Consider the following 20,892-nt stretch of genomic DNA (forward strand, 5'->3'; position numbering starts at 1 on the left):
CTGTGTGTTGGTGGCTGTAGTTGAGTGTTGGTGGTTGTGGTTGTGTGATGGTGGCTGTGGTTGTGTGTTGGTGGCTGTGGTCGCACACCAGTGGCTGTGGTTGAGTGTTGGTGGCTGTGGCTGTGTGTTAGTGGCTGTGGCTGTGTGTTGGTGGCTGTAGTTGAGTGTAGGTGGTTGTGGTTGTGTGTTGGTGGCTGTGGTTGCGTACTGGTGGCTTTCACTGTGTGTTGGTGGCTGTAGCTGTGTGTTGGTGGCTGTGGTTGTGCATTGGTGGCTGTGGTTGCACACCAGTGGCTGTGGTTGATTGTTGGTGGCTGTGGTTGCACACTAGTGGCTGTGTTCCGTGTTGGTGGTTGTGGTTGAGTGTTGGTGGCTGTAGCTGTGTGTTAGTGGCTGTGGTTGTGCATTGGTGGCTGTGTTTGTGTGTTGGTGGCTGTGTTTGTGTGTTGGTGGCTGTAGTTGTGCATTGGTGGCTGTGGTCGTGCGTTGGTGGCTGTGTTTGTGTGTTGGTGGCTGTGGTTGTGCATTGGTGGCTGTGGTTGAGTGTTGGTGGCTGTGGTTGAGTGTTGGTGGCTGTGGTTGTGCATTGGTGGCTGTAGTTGTGCATTGGTGGCTGTAGCTGTGCACTGGTGGCTGTGGTTGTGCGTTGGTGGCTGTAGCTGTGTGTTAGTGGCTGTGGTTGTGCATTGGTGGCTGTAGTTTTGCATTGGTGGCTGTGGTTGTGCGTTGGTGGCTGTGTTTGTGTGTTGGTGGCTGTGGTTGTGTGTTGGTGGCTGTAGTTGTACATTGGTGGCTGTGGTTGTGCATTGGTGGCTGTAGTTGTGCGTTGGTGGCTGTGGTCGTGCGTTGGTGGCTGTGTTTGTGTGTTGGTGGCTGTGGTTGTGCATTGGTGGCTGTGGTTGAGTGTTGGTGGCTGTGGTTGAGTGTTGGTGGCTGTAGTTGTGCATTGGTGGCTGTAGCTGTGCTCTGGTGGCTGTGGTTGTGCGTTGGTGGCTGTGTTTGTGTGTTGGTGGCTGTGGTTGTGCATTGGTGGCTGTGGTTGAGTGTTGGTGGCTGTGGTTGTGCGTTGGTGGCTGTGGTTGAGTGTTGGTGGCTGTAGTTGTGCGTTGGTGGCTGTGGTCGTGCGTTGGTGGCTGTGTTTGTGTGTTGGTGGCTGTGGTTGTGCATTGGTGGCTGTGGTTGAGTGTTGGTGGCTGTGGTTGTGCATTGGTGGCTGTGGTTGTGCGTTGGTAGCTGTAGTTGTGCATTGGTGGCTGTAGCTGTGCACTGGTGGCTGTGGTTGTGCGTTGGTGGCTGTGGTTGAGTGTTGGTGGCGGTAGCTGTGTGTTAGTGGCTGTGGTTGTGCATTGGTGGCTGTAGTTTTGCATTGGTGGCTGTGGTTGTGCGTTGGTGGCTGCAGTTGTGTGTTGATGGCTGTAGTTGTGCATCAGTGGCTGCAGCTGGCGGCCCATCGTTGCTCCGTGACCCCTCAGTGCTCAGCCCTGCACACCTCCTCACTCCCACCCCCCCTCCTCACTGTCCCCCCTCCCTCTTCCCTCCATCCGTCCCTCCGTCTGCACCGCATCTCATCTTTTCCCCCTCCCCTCCTCCCCTCCCGCCCCCCCCAAAAAAAGCGCCAAATTTTAATTAAATAATCCTAATGAATCTTTAATGACCTCCCCTTTGTCATTATTAAATCCGCAATAACGGAGCCGCTCTCCCCCCACCCCATCCTCACCCACCCCCCACCTCCTTTCTCCCACAGCCCCCCCCAGGCTCTGAGCCCCCCCCCACCTTCTGCTGCTCCATCGAGCCCCCGAGAACAGGAAATGAGAAACGGAGGAGGCGGATATTGAGGGGTGTGAGGGGTGATGCTATCGGGTCACAGCACAGCCCGGAGCTTCTGCACCTCCAGATCGATAGGAATTGATAAGAGATGGGAAAGAGAGAAAGGGGGGGGAGGGGGGGGTTGAAGGCAGAGCTTTGGGGCTGGGGGGGGGAGGATGGGAGGGGGAGGGCGAGGGGTCAGCGTGGAACTGAGGGATGTTGGGTGGCAGCGCTTGGAGGTGCAGAGCATTTGGGGAGGGGGGGGGGTTTGGAGCATAGGGAGGAGGAGGAGAGAAGCTGAGGGGGTGCAGAGCATGCTGTGATCTCCTCTTGCATTTTGCATCAGGTCCTGTTCACCTTTTGCATTTTGCATCTTGCATTTTGCATCAGGTCCTGTTCACCTTTTGCATTTTGCATCTTGCAGCTGCATCAGGTCCTGCTCCCCCTTCGCATTTTGCATCTTGCATTTTGCATCAGGTCCTCCTCTCCTTTTGCATTTTGCGTTTTGCATCTTGCAGTTGCATCAGGCTTTGCTTTCCTTTTGCGTTTTGCACCTTGCATTTTGCATCAGGTCCTGCTCTCCTTTTGCATTTTGCACCTTGCATTTTGCATCAGGTCCTGCTCATCTTCTGCATTCTGCACTAGCACCAGGCTATGCTCACTTTTCCCTTTGCATTTTGCAGTTGCGTCAGGCTTTGCTCACCATTTGCACTTTGCAATAGCACCAGACTTTGCTCATCTTTTGCATTTTGCACTTTGCAATAGCACCAAACTTTGCTCACCTTTTGCATTCTGCACTAGCACCAGGCTACGCTCACTTTTCCCTTTGCATTTTGCAGTTGCACCACACTTTGCTCCCTCTCTTCATTTTGCATCCTGCAATTGCACGAGGCTTTGCACACCTTTTCCATTCTGCAGTTGCATCAGGTCCTGCTCTCCTTTTCCATTCTTCACTTTTTGCGCCAAACTTTGCTCACTTTTTGCTTTCTGCAATGGCACCAAACTTTGCTCACCCTTTGCATTCTGCACTTTGCAATGGCACCAAACTTTGTTCACTTTTTGCATTCTGCACTTTGCAATGGCACCAAACTTTGTTCACTTTTTGCATTCTGCACTTTGCAATGGCACCAAACTTTGCTCACTTTTTGCATTTTGCATTCTGCAATTGCATCAAACTTTGCTTACCCTTTGCATTCTGCACTTTTCAGTAGCACCAAACTTTGCTCACTTTTTGCATTCTGCAATGGCATCAAACTTTGCTCACCCTTTGCATTCTGCACTTTTCAGTAGCACCAAACTTTACTCTTTGCATTTTGCATTCTGCACTTTTTGCATTCTGCAATGGCACCAAACTTTGCTCACTTTTTGCATTCTGCAATAGCACCAGGCCTTGCTCACCCTTTGCATTCTGCACTTTGCAACAGCTCTGGGCCTCGCTCACCTTTTGCACCTTGCAGACGCTTTGCCCAGTGCCCCATAAATGCAAATAAAGCAATCGAAGTGCGCTCTGCAGATGCTTTGCCCCGTGCCCCATAGAATTGGAAGGGAAAAGCATTTGCAGGAGCGCTGAGCACGACCCAAAGGAAGCAAACTTTCTTCCCCCCGTTGCATTTCCCCCTTTGCTCGTTGCAGCCAGGCCACGCTTTCCCTCCCCACCTCCGCTTGGAAAGGAAGGTATTAAAAAAAAAAAAAAACAAAAAAACAGATAAAAAATGTTAAAAAAAAAGCTTTTTTTTTTTTTTTTTTTTTTTTGGCGGTGTTGTTGTTAGCATTCAGCAGAGCTGTGACAGGCGGCCCTGGGAATGCCGGGAGATTTTAATAAAGAAGACACAGAGCTGGGAAATTTAATAAAGGAGTTCATCAGATTACAGAGCGCGGCGATGGCGCCGTGCCACCGCCTGGCAGCAATATCCGTGCTTGGGGGGGGGGAGGGGGGGGATATGAGGGGGGGGCTATGGGGAGGGGGGTTTTAACCCCTCGGGGGACAGAGCAGCACCGCCTGTGTTCCGTCTATCAGCTCGGCTCCCGTTAATATTGATGAATCTCTTTGGTTTTGGGGACCGCTGCGGTGCTGTTGGGTTGGGTTCTGTGATTTTGGGTTGGGGGTTTGGTTTTTGGGGGTGGTTTTGGGTTTGGTTGGAGAATCCAGAGCTCGTGGCGCTGAGTGCATCTGTGGGGTTGGGGCCAACGCTGCGTGATGTGTCTTCATAGAGTTGTAGGGTCGTTAGATTTGGGAATGAAGGCTGAGGTCGTGAGTCCGACCCCCAAATCAGCCCCACCACAGAACTGTTAAGGTTGGAGAGACCACCGTGGTCACCCAACCCCCAAATCAGCCCCACCATAGAACCACTAAGATGGGAAATGACCACGGAGGTCATCAACCCCAACCCATCCCCACCGCAGAACTGTTAAGGTTGGGGAGACCACTGAGGTCATCACTCCAACCCTCGGCTCTCTTTGCTTTTGGGTTCTGCTCCGGCGTTGTTGAGTTGGGTTTTGTGATTTTTGGGGGGGTGGGTGGGCTCATTTTGGTTGGGTTTTTGGGGTGATTTTGAGTTTGGTTGGAGAATCCAGAGCTCGTGGCGCTGAGTGCATCTGTGGGGTTGGGGCCAACGCTGCGTGATGTGTCTTCATAGAGTTGTAGGGTCGTTAGATTTGGGAATGAAGGCTGAGGTCGTGAGTCCGACCCCCAAATCAGCCCCACCACAGAACTGTTAAGGTTGGAGAGACCACCGTGGTCACCCAACCCCCAAATTAGCCCCACATGAACCACTAAGATGGGAAATGACCACGGAGGTCATCAACCCCAACCCATCCCCACCGCAGAACTGTTAAGGTTGGGGAGACCACTGAGGTCATCACTCCAACCCTCGGCTCTCTTTGCTTTTGGGTTCTGCTCCGGCGTTGTTGAGTTCAGTTTTTGGGGATGATTTTGGGTTTGGATGGAGAATTCAGAGCTTGTGGTGCTGAGTGCATCTGTGGGGTTGGGGCCAGTGCTGCATGATGTGTCTTCGTAGAGTTGTAGGGTCGTTAGAGTTGGGAATGAAGGCTGAGGTCATGAGTCTGACCCCCATCCCATCCCTATTATAGAGCCATTAAGGCTGGAAAGGACCACTGTGGTCATCCAACCCCCAAATCAGCCCCACCATAGAACCACTAAGATGGGAAATGACCACAGAGGTCATCCAACCCCAACCCATCCCCATTATAGAGCCATTAAGGCTGGAAAGGACCACTGAGATCATCCAACCCCCAAATCAGCCCCACCACAGACCCATCAAAACTGGAAAGGCCACCATAGGGTCACACCATTGCCCTCTCCAAATCCCTCTGTAGGGTCTCAGCCTATCAATCCCTCTCCAGATCTCTCTGTAGGAGCTCATCAGTTCCTCTCCCAATCCTTCTGTAGGATCTCAACCCATTGATCCCTCTCTAGATCCCTCTATAGGGTCACACATTGGCCTCAGCCCATTGATCCCTCTCCAGATCCCTCTATAGGGTCACACCACTGCTCTCACCCTCTCCAGATCCCTCTGTAGGGTCTCAGCCCATCGATCCCACTTCTCCAGATCACCTCTTCTTTTAAATTTACTTTTCCACTCCTTTGCCTGCAGCTGTTTGGTTCTGAGGTGCATTTGCTTCTTTTCTCCTTCCCTTGGAGGAGGTTGGAGTGCGTTCTACGCAAAAAAAAAAAAAGAAAAATCTGCTCTTTTCAGAGCTTCAGAGGAAGCTGAGAGCACAGCTAACGCTGTCCCCCAGTATTCTCCCATTCCTGACCCCCAAAAAAGAAGCCAGAAATTCAGTGGAAGGAAAATTTCTCACCCTGTGCCGCACTGTATTAACGAATTGGGGGTGGGGGGGAGATGGCTGAAGCTGGAGGGAATCAAAGAGCACTTTGTGCTGCTTTCCCCTGAGCCCCCTCCCCTACCCTGAGGTCTGGACGGGGGGCTTTGCCATCTCCTCTTCAATATTTCACCCAGCCACCCTGAATTCTGCAGCTCAGCGTTAAGCAAACAGCCCTCCCTTAAGCTGGGACCGCTTCATTTTGACTAAACCCTAACCAAATAAGCTGGGTGCATGAAGCATCCCTCCCCCCTTTCCTTTCTTCACCCCCCCCCCCCCCCCCCAGCTTATTCCTCGCGTCATTAACACCTTTTAATCCCATCGATGCCATCCAAATTGCCTTTCCCTGGGTCAGGGTCTCCTGCGCTGCAACCGGGACGATCAGCACAGGGTGGGGGGGGAGAAGGAGGGAGGCCAGAATCTGTCCCATGCAGCCCAGGAAAGATCTGAAAAGAGGTGAAAAAGACCCCGAGCACCGAGCCGTCGGTGTCAGAAAATAGAAAGGGAAAGGTTGGTTTTTGGGGGGGTATTTTTTTTTTCAGCTTTGCTTTCTGGCTGCGTCGTCCCCACGCTGCTCTTTGCAGTCCCCCAAAGATATCCCCACTCTGCACCCATATGCGCTTTCCTTCTGGCACTTCTTTTTCCCATCCAGGAGAGCAAGCAAACCCAATTCTGTAACGTGCAGAAGGGATTCCTTGGGGGTGATGATGTGTCTGTGGATGGCTCCCGAGCATCCTCCGAGATAAAAGTTGAGAGCTCCCAAAGGGAAACCTTAATAACGAGGAAATAACGGTGGTCAGGGGGGTGGGAGTGGGGAGACCCGCTCAAAAAGTGCGACTTTAGGAGTAAAAAAAGGTAAAAATAAAACAAAAAGGAGGTGATTGGACCCCCCCAAAATGATGGGATGCGGTCTCCTTTCTGTCAGCGCATCCCAGCTCCTAAATTTACTTTTTTTCCCTTTTTTTCCCCTATAAAACGGGGAATCTGCCCCATTTTTGGACCGTCCATCCCTCCTAGCAGCACTCCCAGCCCGTTCAGAACCCACCGCCGCCGACGGAGATGTGTTTTGTTCCTATGGCAACCCAAACAATATTACCTCGACTTAAACGGATTCAGGCAATATTAAAACCGACCTCTTTAGGAATTCCCGGTGTTGGAGGGGGCCGAGAATTTTAATTTCGCGTAATGCGAGCTGACACCGTGTTTATGAGCTGCTTGCTGGGTGTTTTCTTCAATTAGCACAAAGCAGAGAGGATTTGCTTTCGGGGCTTCGCGGGGAGACAGAGAGCCCAACCACCATTGAGTTAGCGCTTCTCACACCGGATAGTGGCAAAAAAAAAACCAACAAAAAAACACCCAAAACACAACTCTTCTTCGTGGAAATTTGGCACACGACGCCGTCTTCCCATGAGGGTTAATGCTAAGTGTTCCCCCAAGAGCAGAGGGAGGAACGGGGCCGTTGCTTTGGAGGTAATGTCTGGTTTTCTGCTCCAGACCTTTCCCCATGGCCGTGTTTTCCTCTCTCTGTCGTTTCTTGACGTTTTGGCTGAGGTTGGAAAATGTTTTTGTGTCTATCATGGAGCTCTCTGTCACCGCCTTGCCCAGCTCTCCTTGCTTGGAGGTTGGTCAATGCGCTGAAGGTCATGCTCATCCTTCTGTTCCGAACGCTCCTCTCTCTGGATTTGAGGTTGAATCTGGGCAAATTCCAGTGGAAAAGTTGTAAAAACACAGTTTGACCAGCATGGGGTCAAAGTCAGACTGCGTTCGTCGACAGATTCAGCTGCATATGGAGACGCAAGGCTGAGTTTGCTTTGGGGACAGCAATGCTCCCAGATAAGATGGTCCTTCAGGGTCATAGAACCATGGAAGGGGTTGGGTTGGATCGTTGATCCAGCTGACCATTGAAGCATAGAATAGGTTGGAAGGGTCCTCGAGGATCATAGAACTGTATAAGGGGTTCGGTTGTAAGAGTCCCCAAAGATCATAGGAGCATGAAGTGGGTTGGAAAGGTCCTTAAAGATGATAGAACTATGTAACGGGTTGGGTTGGAAGGGTCCTTAAGATCATAGAAGCATAGAATGGTTTGGAAAGGTCCTTAAAGATGATAGAGCCATCAAATGAGGACACGATGGCTTCATGGTGATAAGGGGAAAGTGGCTCTGGTGCTGCACTTGAGGAGAATGGGGCAACTCAGAGGGAGTCCTGGGATGCACTGGGACCAAATGCTCAAAACTGGCACCAGAAAGGGACTGGAATCACAGAATCAATCACAGAATCACAGAAAGGGGTTGGAAGGGACCGTAGAGATCATGGAATTACAGAACCATGGGATGAGTTGGGTTGGAACAGACCTTCAAGATCATAGAACTGTGGAATGGGTTGGGGTGGAAGGGTCCTGAAAGATCAGAGAAGCACAGAGTGATTGGGGTTGGAAAGGTCCTGAAAGATCATAGAAGCACAGAGTGGGTTGGGTTGGAAAGGTCCTCAAAGATCATAGAAGCACAGAGTGGGTTGGGTTGGAAAGGTCCTGAAAGATCATAGAAGCACAGAGTGGGCTGGGTTGGAAAGGTCCTGAAAGATCATGGAAGCACAGAGTGGGTTGGGTTGGAAAGGTCCTCAAAGATCATAGAAGCACAGAGTGGGCTGGGTTGGAAAGGTCCTGAAAGATCATAGAAGCACAGAGTGGGCTGGGTTGGAAAGGTCCTGAAAGATCATAGAAGCACAGAGTGGGCTGGGTTGGAAAGGTCCTTCAAGACCGCAGAACCGTGGGATGGTTGGGTGGGAAGGGATCACAGATCACCCAGTCCAAACCCCAGGCGGAGCCAGCACTGAGCTCACACTCACACCACGGGGTCGTTCTGCCCCAGCTGGGCTTGAATTCGAGGAGCATTAATTACCCAGTGCTTGGTAGCATTTCACACCTGTCAAACGCTGCCAGAAATCCGCGCGAACGGGTCGGCCCTCTTTTTTTGTTGGGCCATGGTTGTGGGTTTTTTTTTGTTGTTGTTGTTATTTTTACTATTTCACTGAAACAGCAGGATGTTGGTGTTGGGAAGGGGACGGATTTGGCTTCAGCTCAGGTTTTGTGCCTGCAACACCCTCCCGTATCGCCCCTTCTTCCACCAGCAGAAGGTTAAGCTGAAGGGCCGCTCACCACTCCCGGCTCTCCATCATTATTTTTTCAAGTGTGAATTACAGAAAGACAAAGAGAAAAGGGAGAGACGCTCGCAAAGGCACTCACACAAAAGGAGAGAGAAATCCCACACCATTCTGCTCGGAACGTCCCACACACCGCAGCCGAAAGCCACCGCACAGCACAAATCCACGGTGGTATTTGGAAGGGATGAGCCCGCCCCTGTAAGCCCCTTCATCCCGCTCCGCTGAGTTTGCCAGGAGGATTAACCCAGTCTTGTTCTCAATCCCAGTTTATGAGTTCCCTGCTGGTGGGGAAGATCCTGCGTGTTTAAACAACAGCCTAATTAATCCCTATTTTATTACTTTCTCTTGTCAAGTGGCTAAATGGGAGCTGTCAGCCGGCAGCCACCGCCGCTCACATTTGTTTAGATCCCAAATTACTTCATCAGAACCATCTGCTCCGCACGCAGGGCACTTGGTGGTTGTTTGTTTCTCTCTCTGGACACGGCGTGAGGCACAAACAGCATCTGGGAGAGGGGGGGACCGTCCCGGAGGGGTCTGCAGAGGAAATCCTGAACAAGGAAAATCCAGGCACTGAGCAACCATGAAAAGGAAAAAAGAACCCCAAAATCACGTTTCTTGCTGGGATGTGTGGGTGCAGCTCCATGCGTCCCCCTCCTTCCTCCCTTGGCTTCCTGAGCCCCTTAAATTGGGTGTTTTCTCTCTGAAAAAGAGCAGGGGGGACTCACTGCAGTGTCCCAGCACTGAAAGGTGTTTACAAAGGGGATGGAGTCTCGAGGAGACAGGGGGCAATGGCTACAAGCTGCTCATTCCATGCTTATAACCCTAACTCTAACCCCATGGTTTTGTGATCTTTAAGGACCCATCCAACCCAACCCCATCCCATTGTTCTGTGATCTTTAAGGACCCATCCAACCCAACCCCATCCTGTTGTTCTGTGATCTTCAAGGACCCATCCAACCCAATCCCATCCTGTTGTTCTATGATCTTTAAGGACCCCTCCAACCCAATCCCATCCCATATGATCTTTAAGAACCCATCCAACCCAATCCCATCCCACAATTCTATGACCTTTAAGGACCTTTCCAACCCAGCTTCATCTTAAGACAAGAAATCAATGTCTGACCCTGGGAACAACCAACCCCTGGCACAACCTCCCAGGGAGAGGGCAGAATCCCCATCACTGGAGGACTTCAAGGTGCAATTGGAAAGGGAAAAAAAAACCCATCCAATCCTCCACCACCGATTTACTGTCTGTCTGTCACGGTAATGCTCCTTATTGTGCTATGGGAAAGAAAAAGTGAAATTATATGCCGTTTCCCTGGCAAATCCTATTGGTGGGGGGAAAAATCCCACTCTGAAAGGGCCAGACGGGGGAATCCATCAGGCTGTCGGTGCGACACGCGTTAATTACTGACGGTGCTTTTTTTGCAAGAAGTTTGCCTTTGTGTGACATCTCCAGCCCAATCTGTTCCCCACTTCTTCCTTCCCCTGAGCTTCTGACCCCTGGTTTTGTTTTGCAGGCTCTTCCAGACCAAGTGCAGCAGCTGCCTGAAGGCCATCGCTCCCTCCGAGCTCATCATGAGGGTGCTGGAGAACGTCTACCACGTCCACTGCTTCTATTGCTGCGAGTGCGAGCGGCGTCTGCAGCGGGGAGATGAGTTTGTGCTCAAGGAGGGGCAGCTGCTGTGCCGCAGCGACTACGAGAAGGAGAAGGAGATGCTGAGTGCCATCAGCCCCACGCCCACCGAGTCCGGTGAGGAGCTGGAGAGGTGGAAAATGAGGCTGGTGGGGTGGGATTAGTGGATGTGGTGGGATTTGGACAGTCAGCCCACAGCAGGGGTGGGGCTGGGGGGGGCTTTGGGGTCCCTTCTAACTCAACCGTGCTGTGGTTTCATGATGTTTAAGGTCCCATTCAACACAACCCGTTCCATGGTTCAATTATCTTTAAGGACCTTTCCAACCCAATGTGTCCTATGATTCTATGGTCTTTGAGGACCCTTCCAACCCAACCCAACCCAACCCAACCCAACCCAACCCAACCCAACCACTCCATCATTCTATGATCTTTGAGGTCCCATCCGATCCAACCGATTCCATGGTTCAATTACTTTTAAGGACCCTTCCAACCCTAACCATTCTATCATTCTGTGGTCTTTGAGAACCCTTCCAACTCAACCCAATCATTCCACCATTCTATGATCTTCAAGGTCCCATCCAACCCAACCATTCCATGGTTCTGTGACCTGCAAGGACCCTTCCATCCCACCATCCAACCACTCCATGGCTCTGTGACCATTCCACTTTGGCCATCAGCACCACCTTGCTGCCCACATCCCACTGAGCCACAGCTCAGCCCATGAGCTCCACTGCCTCCATTCCGCTCTTCTGGTCTAAACCGCACACCAAGAGGAGCAAAACTCAGCATTCCTTTGCACTTTTGCCCCAAAATTCACCTCTCCCCATCTTCCCCTGCAGTGAAAAGCGAGGATGAGGATGGCAGCCACTCTCATGGCAAAGGCAGCGAGGACAGCAAAGACCACAAACGCTCCAAGCGCCCGCGCACCATCCTCACCACGCAGCAGAGGAGAGCGTTCAAGGCTTCTTTTGAGGTCTCCTCCAAACCCTGCAGGAAGGTAAAACAGGGCAATCCAGTGGGCACGGAGCCCGTTGGGGCCTCATTAATTTCTGACTCAGCTCTCCTCTTCGTTTATGCTGATAGGTGAGGGAGACCCTGGCGGCAGAGACGGGGCTGACGGTGCGGGTGGTGCAGGTGTGGTTCCAGAACCAAAGAGCAAAGGTGGGTGAGGGGAAGTCCCACACTCGTTCCATTGCAAGAAAACAATAGAGAAAAAAAGAAAAAAAAAAACCCAAAACCTGTTACGCAGGATCAAACCACACATGGTGGGTAGCGTGGATGTACTGGAAGCAAAAGCTTGGAGAGGAACACAGGAAATGCAGAGGTGTTTGCAGAGCTGAAATGTTTTCCTTTTTGTTGCCTTTTTCTAATGGTTCTTTTTTGCGTTTTCCCCTCTCCGTGTGTGATGAGGAAGAGGAGAAGGATTTCCCACTTCTTCCCACAGGGAGAACCCTTCTGGTATTGCAGAATGCAAAGGGTGAGGGCAGAAATAAAGTCCTCAAACGCCTCAAATGGCATTTCCTAACAGAAATGTGCAGCCCTTCCTGGCAGCCCCACTGCTCACACCTTGAATCGGATGAGGAAGAGGGGTGTGAGGGGGGATATATCACAGCAATGCTCACTGCCTATGAAAAGTGGGAGGCACCCGCACCCCTCCTGCCTCAGAACCTCACATCTGGGCTCTCCTTCTTCCTGCAGATGAAGAAGATCGCTCGCAGGCAGCAGCAGCAGCAGCAGCAGCAGCAGGAGCAGGAGCAGATGGGCAATCCCCGCTTGGGGTCTGGGAGGGGGACGGGGCGCAGCAGCAGGCAGAGCAACGACGACAGCGAAGGTGAGGAGCACTGAGCACTGATGTGGGGGGGCTGCATAGGGGCTATCGAGGCCAAAAGCCTGAAAATCAGCAAAAATCTGCAATTCTAGGATTCCAGGATTCCACAATATTCCATGGTTCTAGGATTCAAGGATTCAGTGGTTCTATGGCTTTCTAGGATTTTGCTATTGTAGGATTCTGGAGTTCCAGGATTCTAGGATACAATGGTACTCTATGATTCTAGGATTCATGAAAATCTAGGATTCTGTCATTCTGTGATGTCCGGATTCTATGCTTCTATCATATTCTGTAACTTCAGGATTCTGTGATTCCAGGATTCCGGAATTCGATGACTCTAGGATTCTAGGATTCCACGATTCTATGGTTGCAGGATTCCATGATTCGATAATTTTCTGATATCCTATGACTCTAGAATTGTGTGATTTTAAGATTCTGTGATGATTCCAGGATTCTATGATGCTCTATGACTCCATGATCGTCCGTGACACTTAGGGTTCTGTGATTCTAGGATTCCATGATTCTAGGATCATATGATTCAATGATATCCGATGACTCTAAAATTCTGTGATTTTAGGATTCCTGAATTCTGTGATTTTAGCATTCAGGAATTCAATGATAGGATTCTAACACCCTCACCCCATCGCTCTGCCCACCACACACTCTGAGCCCCTTCTCCCCCTCCGTCCCATGCTTATGTCTTTAGATGGTGCAAGCGTTCACGGCCTGGATGGGCTGATGGTCCCATACCCCCGGCTCCCCCAGCAGCAGCTGCTGCCCCTGGACCAGAATGGCTACAGCACGGACCTCTACAGGCAGGGCCTCACCCCACCACAGCTGCCTGGAGACCACCTGCACCCCTACGGTAGGAGAGCAATGGGGCCCTTCCCACCAAAGCCATCCAACCCACCAAAGCCATCGTTGGGTTCCATCCAAAAACAAACAATAGGGTTTGGGTTTGGGTCCCAGGGGATGGACACAGCCTCCAGGCTGAGCTCTGCTAAAGGCTGGGGTCCCATGAAAGGGGTGCTGGGGGGAGGGCCATGAAATCCATCCTTGGGTTCCACCCAAATGGACAATGGGATTTGGGTTTGGGGCTCCTACTCATATTGGGTGGCTCCTACTCATGATGGGTGACTCCAGGCCCCACTGCAGTGACAGGCCAGCTCACTGTGCTCGTGCCACATTGACCCCCATTCTCCTTTCTTTCCTCTTCCAGATTCAGAAGGAGTTTTCCATGACATGGACAGCGATGGCATCAGCCACCTGGGGGACTGCCTGCTGTCGACGGCCGAAGCCAACCTCCTGCAAGCCCGCGTGGGCAACCCCATTGACCGACTGTACTCCATGCAGAGCTCCTACTTCACCTCCTGACCTTCAAACAGCTCTCCACCAGTACCCACCAGTATCTTGGACGGGTGCTGCTCTGGGTTCAGACATGAGACATTCCTTGAGTGCTGCACAACGGAGGAGGCAGCGGATCCAGCCACACTGAAGCACTATTCTGCAACCCGAAGGACTTGGGGTTGCCTCTCTCCTTACTTTCTAGCCTAAATGGACGGTATGATGTTGTTTAGCTGTTCCTTTAGCAGTTTGTCCAGTGTTGAAGCTGTTTGAGCATGATCTCCTTCCAACACAGACTGGCCAAGCCAATCAGAGTGGCCCGAAGCTCTTGTTTATTCAAGTCCTGCTGCGCTGGTTTGTCTCATTCCTCAGCCCAGATGCTTCATGGGGCAAGGTTAATTTTCAACAAGGTTCTGAGGCCTCTCCAAGGGATGCCTCTCTGCTCCATGCCCTCTTCATGGCCATCGCTCAGTCAGAGCAGTGTAGTTTTCATTTGACATTTCAGAAAGGCGCCGTCGCCTGGCTTCTGAATGAAACAGCTGGGATCGGTGTCTGCCTCCAGAAATGAGAGCATTTCTGCCCTGTCGTGTTCGAGGATGCCAAGAGGAATGTGGCGAAACCACAGCGAGTTCCCTATTGCTGTTACATTTTTCATACTCCAAAGGGGCAGTTTATGGACAGAACACAAAATCACAGCTGCCAGCCATGCTCCTTTCTGCTTTTTTTTTTTTTTTCTTTTTTTTTTTCCATTTTAAAACAGCAAAGTGAAGAGGATTTCCTCTAAAAATATTCCCGATGGAAAGCCTGGTCTCTATAGCTATGTTCACAGCAGGTTTTTTGGCAACTCTGCCCATGGCAGGTGGGTTGGAACAAGATGACTTTTGAGGTTCTGTCCAACCCAAATCATTCCATTGTTCTGTGATCTTTAAGGTCCACTCCAACCCAACCCATTCCATGGCTCTGTGATCTTTAAGGACCCTTCCAACCCAACCATCCCATGGTTCCATGATCTTAGAGGTCCCTTCTCACCCAATCATTCCACTGTTCTATGGTTTGATGATTTCCCACCCTGACTCCTCTTCCAGGCATCCCAGCACCTCGCTTCCCTCCAATATGTGATGGGAAAAAATAAACTGGATGCCATTACCCCCCGATATCTCATTTGAGCTTCGAGGGCAACCCAGCAGTGATGCCAGGACTCAGCCAAGAGCAAAGCTTATCTCTGCTGTGGGTTGGGAGCAGGGATCCATTTTCTCCCCCCCTCATCACGACGCCCTTCTCAGTGAGGCAGAGAGAAGCCAATGGGCACCGATGCGAACACCCCCCAAAAAAACCACAAAACGAGCAAGAAAAAGAGAACAGAGATTGGAAGTTTGAATTATTACCAAACAGAAATTCTTTATTCTCCCAGCCAGGGCCCAAGTGTGGGATTTGGTTCTTTACAGCTGTGAAGGACACAGAGCCAATATTGCTGGAAAGGTCAGGTTTTCCCAGAATTGTGCCAGACGAAGGAAGGAGGTCCTCCAGAACTGATTTCCCCACATCTGTTTGGAGAGAGGGACTGATGAGCAGATGACTCCAACAGGAAATCATGACTTATTTTTTAAATCTTGACCTCCAGAGTTGTGAGTTGAAGTGCAGTTGAGAACCCGGCTGATGTTTCTGTATGTGGTGTTTTACTTCTAAGCCTCCCCCGAGGCTTTTGTCAGTCTGATTGTAAAAGTGTGTATTCCCTCAAATGATTAAAAAAATAAAAATAAAATTGGCTCATGGTTGTTGTCTGTGGTCACGGAGGAGCTCTGTAAGCCCAGTGCTGGGAATGAAAGGAGATGCAATCTTGCTGCATTTTGCTTCTCATCAGAAATTTTTTTGCCTTCCCAAGACTGTTGGAGGGAACAGACAGAAAGAAATCTGGGTAACACAACCACAGCCTTCACAGAACTCACAAAGCTGTGTGAATGTGACAGCCACTGACGGGCACTCACTTCCCTTTGCATTCGCAGTGCCACACTCTGCAGCTGGACCCTTTACCATCACTCTGATGTCTCTTTCTAAAGGGAAGGGAGAACCTCTTGCAGAAACAGCAGTTTTGGGTCTAATTTTGCCCATGTAGCCACTGGGTAAGGCGCTTTGCTACAGTCGATTCACTTCCACCTTAGTCATGTAGAGACAGCTCAGTGGGTTGCGAGGGGTCCCAATGGAAGCACCAGCAGCACAGCCAGGTATCGGGGCTCGGTGATTGCTCCCAGCTGTGTTTTGCAGCTGGAAATGCTTTCTTGCAGCAATCAGAGACAGCAAGCACTGCTTCTGAAGCAGGCAAAGCTTTGTGATTGGGATCTGACTCCTCTGCAAAGCACCGATGGACGGCGGGGAGATCAGTGCTGTGGCAGTGATGAGGAATGTGCACTTAGGGGGAGGAAATCACTCCAGAGAAAGGCTGAGCTCACCCTGCTGCAGAACAGAGAGCAGGAGGGCAGCAGGCTGGACGACACCCACGCTTTCTGGCTTTGCCTCAGTGCTTTTGAGAGGAGCAAACCTTGCTCTCAGCACACAGGGCTCACAATAGCATGCTGGTAATTCCCCCTGCCCAGAGAGGAGGAGAAAGGCGAAGAAAAGCAAAACAACAGAGCAGCCACGGAGTGGAAAACCCTTCATCTGCCCACCCTGCTCCCCTCGCAGCAGCTCAAAGCCCAGCGGGCCCACAGCCAAGGAAAGCAAACGGTGTGTGCGAATGGAATGCGGCTCCGCACGGCTCTCTGCCCTCTCCTGCTGCCCACCAAAGACCCGGGGCTGCTGGCAGCACTAAATCTCCCCCGTCGACGGCCAACACCAAAGGGACGGCGCTGATTTATGGCTCCTTTCAGTAAGAGAAGCAGAGTGTAAAACGAGAATATTTTCTGGGTGAAAAATTAAAGAGGCGTTCGGGGGAGTTCCTCATTCCGGGGCGGTGTGTGATTCACCTCCAGAGTTCAGCTTGGAAAGAAAAGTGACATCAACATCAGCCAAAGCCACGGGAGGGAAACAAAAAAACCCGGTGCTCAACTTTGTGTTCCGAGCTCCAAAAAGAAAAGGGGAAAAATGAAGCAGGGAATCATCGCGGTGATCCTCGGGGGTCTGTTAGATAAACAGCTCAGAACACTTTAATTAATTATTCCTTGTTGCTCTCCAGCTGGGTGGGTGTTCTTTGTTTGGGGGGGACATGTATGGAAGCATGGGATAGCAAAGGGTTTGCTTGCAGACAGTGGGGAAGGAAAAGCAGAACTGACTCTTAGCTTGCTTAACCCATGAACAATCAGAGCTGAGAACAACTAAAAGTGGGGGAAATAAAACACAGAATGGGGCGATGGCCACAGAGTGAGGATGGGAGCAAAGAATCAGAACTGCAGTGACACAGAGATCTGCACATCCCATGTTTTCAGATGGCAGTTTCTGCTGGGAAAAAAACAGCGGAGCAACTGATGCCTTCTTTAGGAAATGCTCTTTAGGTGCTGCTCTTTAGGAAGTGACTGACTACGTTTTCCAAAGGTAGAAACACAGAAGTGGTGGATGGGTTTGGAAATAACAGCTTTTTCCTCTGTTTTCAGTGGCAGTTTCTCACCACCTGTACGTGGCTTTGCTGCTGTGCCCTCCTCTTCCATTTATCACAGCCAAAATGCAGAGGGAAAAGAGCAGCAGAACTCTGTCTCCACAATTCCCAGGTTCAGAATTGGTCGGATCCTGCTGCCCCACGCGAGGCGCCCTGGCAGCTCAGTGGTTAATGTGTTGATGAAGAAATAATGGAGCAGCTCCAGCTCTGGAAGAGACAGGACCGGGCTTCAGAGGGGGCCCACAGCACCTCAACCATAATGAAAAATGGCTTTGCTGCCACCGTGCTGACATTTCAATGCGGTGTCAACAACATGCAAAGCACCTCCGCTCCCATACAGCCCTTAATAAAGCTGTTCGGGCTGCAGACATTGCCAACTGTGCTGCTCAGGATAAATGCATTGCCAAAGAATCACTCAAAATAAGTTTTTCCTCCAATAGCACTCCCCAAAATTCCCTTTGGAGCAAAGCTACCGTCTCCTTTTCCTCCTGACTTGGAAAGCAGAACGTGCTTTAGCTTCACATTTCAAACACAGCATTCAGTGAAAGGGAAAATGTTTTCTGTGAGTGTGGATGTTGTCATCCACTCCATCTCAAATCCCACTCGTGCTGAAGTGTGTCGAGACGATTCGGGCTGTGCTGGAAGCAGGGACAGACCCACTTCCATCTGCTGTACCTCTCCCCAAAGGAGTTAAACTCTGCCCAGCTGAAGGATGCTGAGTGATGGCTGCCAACCCCGCTTGGCCTCACGCCGAGGTGGAACGCGGATCTGTGCGACCTGGGGGTGGTAGGGCACTGGGAATGGATCCGAGCCAAGTTCCTGCTCCACGCCTCACCTTTCCTTTCAGGTACAACAACTCACGGCCTCAAGCTGCGCCAGGAGAGGCTCAGTTTGGACGTCAGGAAAAATTTATCTTCCAAAAGAGCGGTCAGATGCTGGAATGGGAGCGGCGGGAGTCGAGAAACAGCGGTTTGCAGAGAGCAGCACAACAGAGGAGAGCGGTTCTCTCATCGCAGAATCTCTTCATCCACTCCTTGTAAAACATCCTTACAGTGTTATGGTTTATTTCCATTCATTACAGCCCAGAAATCAGCTTCCCTGGAGGACTCTGCAGCCCCCCACCCTCCCACAAATAGATCTTCATTGCGCTGCTGATGGCTCAAGAGTTTGAGGAGCTCTGAAGTTTGCAGTCGTTCTGCTGCTGGGAAGACTCCCCCTGCTGTTCTAAAACAGCACAAAGCCCACGGTGCTCCCAAACTGGGCAAGCTGGGAACATGCTTGAGGAAACATCGCTGGAGTCAGTTCAGCTCCAAAAGCAGCTTCCATCACCAGTGGAAAAAGCCAGAGCTGGCTTTCAGTCTTCAGCAGCATGTTAGCTGGTTACTTTTTATTGAGACAAAGGGAAAACACTGTCCTTAGAGACAAAAGGAATTCCTCAGTACAAACTGCAGAAAAAAAAGGTGGTTTTCGCTTCCTACCCAAGTGACCCACAGGTTTTTCAGAGGGGGAGCAGCGACCCAACCAAGCACTGTGGTGAGAATGCAGAGTATCAAGAATTTTCCTTTGCTCCTGACCATGAGTTTTAATTCCGGGGATCCCCTGCGAAGAAAACAACACAAATAAAAGAAATAAAAACACGCAGGAGAGGTTTTTGATATCAATGAGATCAGCTTCAATACCTCTTCCTGTTATGCTTTCTATTTTTTCTGGGAAGAGCACAGAATCACAGAATCCTACAACAAATAAGGTTGGGCGAAACCTTAAAGGTCACAGAACGTGATTGGGTCGGATTGGAAGGGACCCCAAAAACATACAACCATGGAATGGTTGGTTTGGAAGGATCCTTAAAGATCAAAGAATGATGGAATCACAGCACAGTTGGGCTGGAAGAACCCGAAAGCCCCCCCAGCCCCATCCCTGCTGTGGGCTGTGTGCCCCCCACCAGCTCAGGGCCCCATCTACAGCCTCATGCACCTCCAGGGATGGGGCACCACAGCTCTAGGCCTCACCACCCCCTGGATAAAGAATTTCCTCCTCACATCCACCCTAAATCTCCCCTTTTTGAGTTTAAAGCCATTCTCCCTCATCCTACCTCTCTCTACTCACACAAAAAAGTTGCCCTCCTCATGTTTCTAAGCTCCCTTCGAGCTTTAACATTAAATTATTTAACAGTAGCTTTAAAATTACCCCTTGTTTCAGGATTCCCTTCCCATTTATAAACCAGCTCTTCAATTTACAAAGAACCCCCAGCGGAAAAAAAACGCATCTCTCAGCAAATCCTGGGCTGGATTTTTTTGCACCTCTCACCTCACGCCGGGAGCTTCACCCTCTCGGCGCAGCGCAGGAAGGCGTTGACGTGTTCGCTGCAGTTCAGCACCGACTCCTGGTTCTCCTTCAGGCACTGTTCAAAGGCCACGAAGGGCTCAGCGCAGTCCTCCCGGATCCGTTGCACGATGGGGCTGTGGGGCATCACAGGACCCTCAGAGCCACGCAGGACCCATTTGCCCACCTTAAAGCCCTATTTCCCCTGCATGGAGCTCCATAGGCCACCATTCTTCCCCCCTCAGAACCCCATTTCCCCACTCACAGCCCTACAGACCACATTCTTGACCCTACAGAGCCACATAGGCTGCCATTCTTCCCTCCTCAGAGCCTTACAGACCACACACAGAGCCCCATAGGCTGCCATTCTCTCCCCCTCAGAGCCTCATTTCCCCACCCAGAGCCCTACAGACCACGTTCTTGATCCCACAGAGCCCCATAGGCTGCCATTCTCCCCCCCTCAGAATCCTATCTCCCAACTCAGAGCCCTACAGAGCACATTCTTGACCCCACAGAGCCCCGTTTCCCCTCTCAGAGCCCCACAGACCCCATTCTCGACCCCACAGGCCCCGTTACCCCCATTATAAACATTTCTCCCCTACTGAACCCCAACTCCCCATCCCAGAGCCCCAGAGAGCCCCATTCCACCTCCATAGAGCCCCATTCCTCCCCCATAGAGCCCTACTCCCCTCCACAGAGCCCCATTTCCCCCCCCACAGAGCCCCATAGATCCCCTAAGGCCCCATTTCCTCCCCTCCCGTAGCCCCACAGGCCCCATTCTCCCCCCCACAGAGCCCCAAAGGCCACATTTTCCCCTCAGAGCCCCGAAGGCCCCGCATTCCTCCCCCCCCCCGGCTCTCACTGCGTGGCGGCGCAGCGGGACATGCTGAGGCGGAGGCTGTGACAGTCCGTCTGCCACGAAGTCGGGCTGGCGGCCACGCAGCGCCCGTACTGCTCCATCTCGTTGCGGCAGTACCGCGCCGTGATCTCCAGGGCCGCCTGCCTGAGAAGCGACACCGAATGAGCGCGGCCCGGCCCGGCCCGCTTCCCCCCTCCATGCCCCCTACTCACATCGCTCCGCCGCCCCTCTGCGCATGCGCGGCCGCCAGCACAACGGCAGTACGCATGCGCGGACCCTGCACTACGCATGCGCAACCGCTGGCACCGTGGTACCACGCATGCGCTGCTTCCGCATGGCCTCACTACGCATGCACAAACGCTGGCACCGCATGCGCAAAAGCCTACGGCACCGCGCATGCGCTGCTTCCCGCATCTCCTCACTACGCATGTGCAGACGACAGTACCACTGCACTGCGCATGCGCAGCATCTCGATCGCCGCACTACGCGTGCGCCAAACTCCCGAGCGC

General features: G+C 51.6%; 2 protein-coding genes across 3 annotated transcripts in view; one reads left to right on the forward strand and one right to left on the reverse strand.

The window, feature by feature from the left end:
• LOC116239079 (LIM homeobox transcription factor 1-beta-like) overlaps positions 1 to 15,168 on the forward strand; it is a 33,322-nt gene extending 18,154 nt beyond the window's left edge. The window contains exons 3-8 of the mRNA XM_090128632.1: positions 10,329 to 10,561; positions 11,284 to 11,441; positions 11,528 to 11,605; positions 12,143 to 12,275; positions 12,979 to 13,137; positions 13,492 to 15,168. Of these exons, the coding sequence (XP_089984758.1) occupies positions 10,329 to 10,561; positions 11,284 to 11,441; positions 11,528 to 11,605; positions 12,143 to 12,275; positions 12,979 to 13,137; positions 13,492 to 13,646 (916 nt within the window). The 3' untranslated portion in view covers positions 13,647 to 15,168. The remainder of the gene's footprint in view (positions 1 to 10,328; positions 10,562 to 11,283; positions 11,442 to 11,527; positions 11,606 to 12,142; positions 12,276 to 12,978; positions 13,138 to 13,491) is intronic.
• Positions 15,169 to 18,554: 3,386 nt separating this feature from the next.
• CHCHD5 (coiled-coil-helix-coiled-coil-helix domain containing 5) lies at positions 18,555 to 20,680 on the reverse strand. Of its 2 annotated transcripts, none has more exons than XM_090128633.1 (4): positions 20,596 to 20,680; positions 20,387 to 20,523; positions 19,510 to 19,661; positions 18,555 to 18,801 (listed from the first exon to the last, which is right to left on the reverse strand). In XM_090128633.1, exons 1-3 carry the CDS (start codon positions 20,671 to 20,673, stop codon positions 19,511 to 19,513), a joined length of 366 nt encoding a protein of 121 aa, XP_089984759.1. In that variant the 5' UTR covers positions 20,674 to 20,680; the 3' UTR covers positions 18,555 to 18,801; position 19,510. The 2 variants fall into 2 exon arrangements, with proteins under 2 accessions (XP_089984759.1, XP_031464953.2); XM_031609093.2 differs by having other exon boundaries at positions 20,387 to 20,527; positions 20,596 to 20,656.
• Positions 20,681 to 20,892: the final 212 nt, after the last annotated feature.

The sequence above is a fragment of the Phasianus colchicus genome, chromosome 34, assembly GCF_987193195.1.
Source record: "Phasianus colchicus chromosome 34, bPhaCol1.hap1.1, whole genome shotgun sequence".
In the NCBI taxonomy this organism is placed as follows: Eukaryota; Metazoa; Chordata; class Aves; order Galliformes; family Phasianidae; genus Phasianus; species Phasianus colchicus.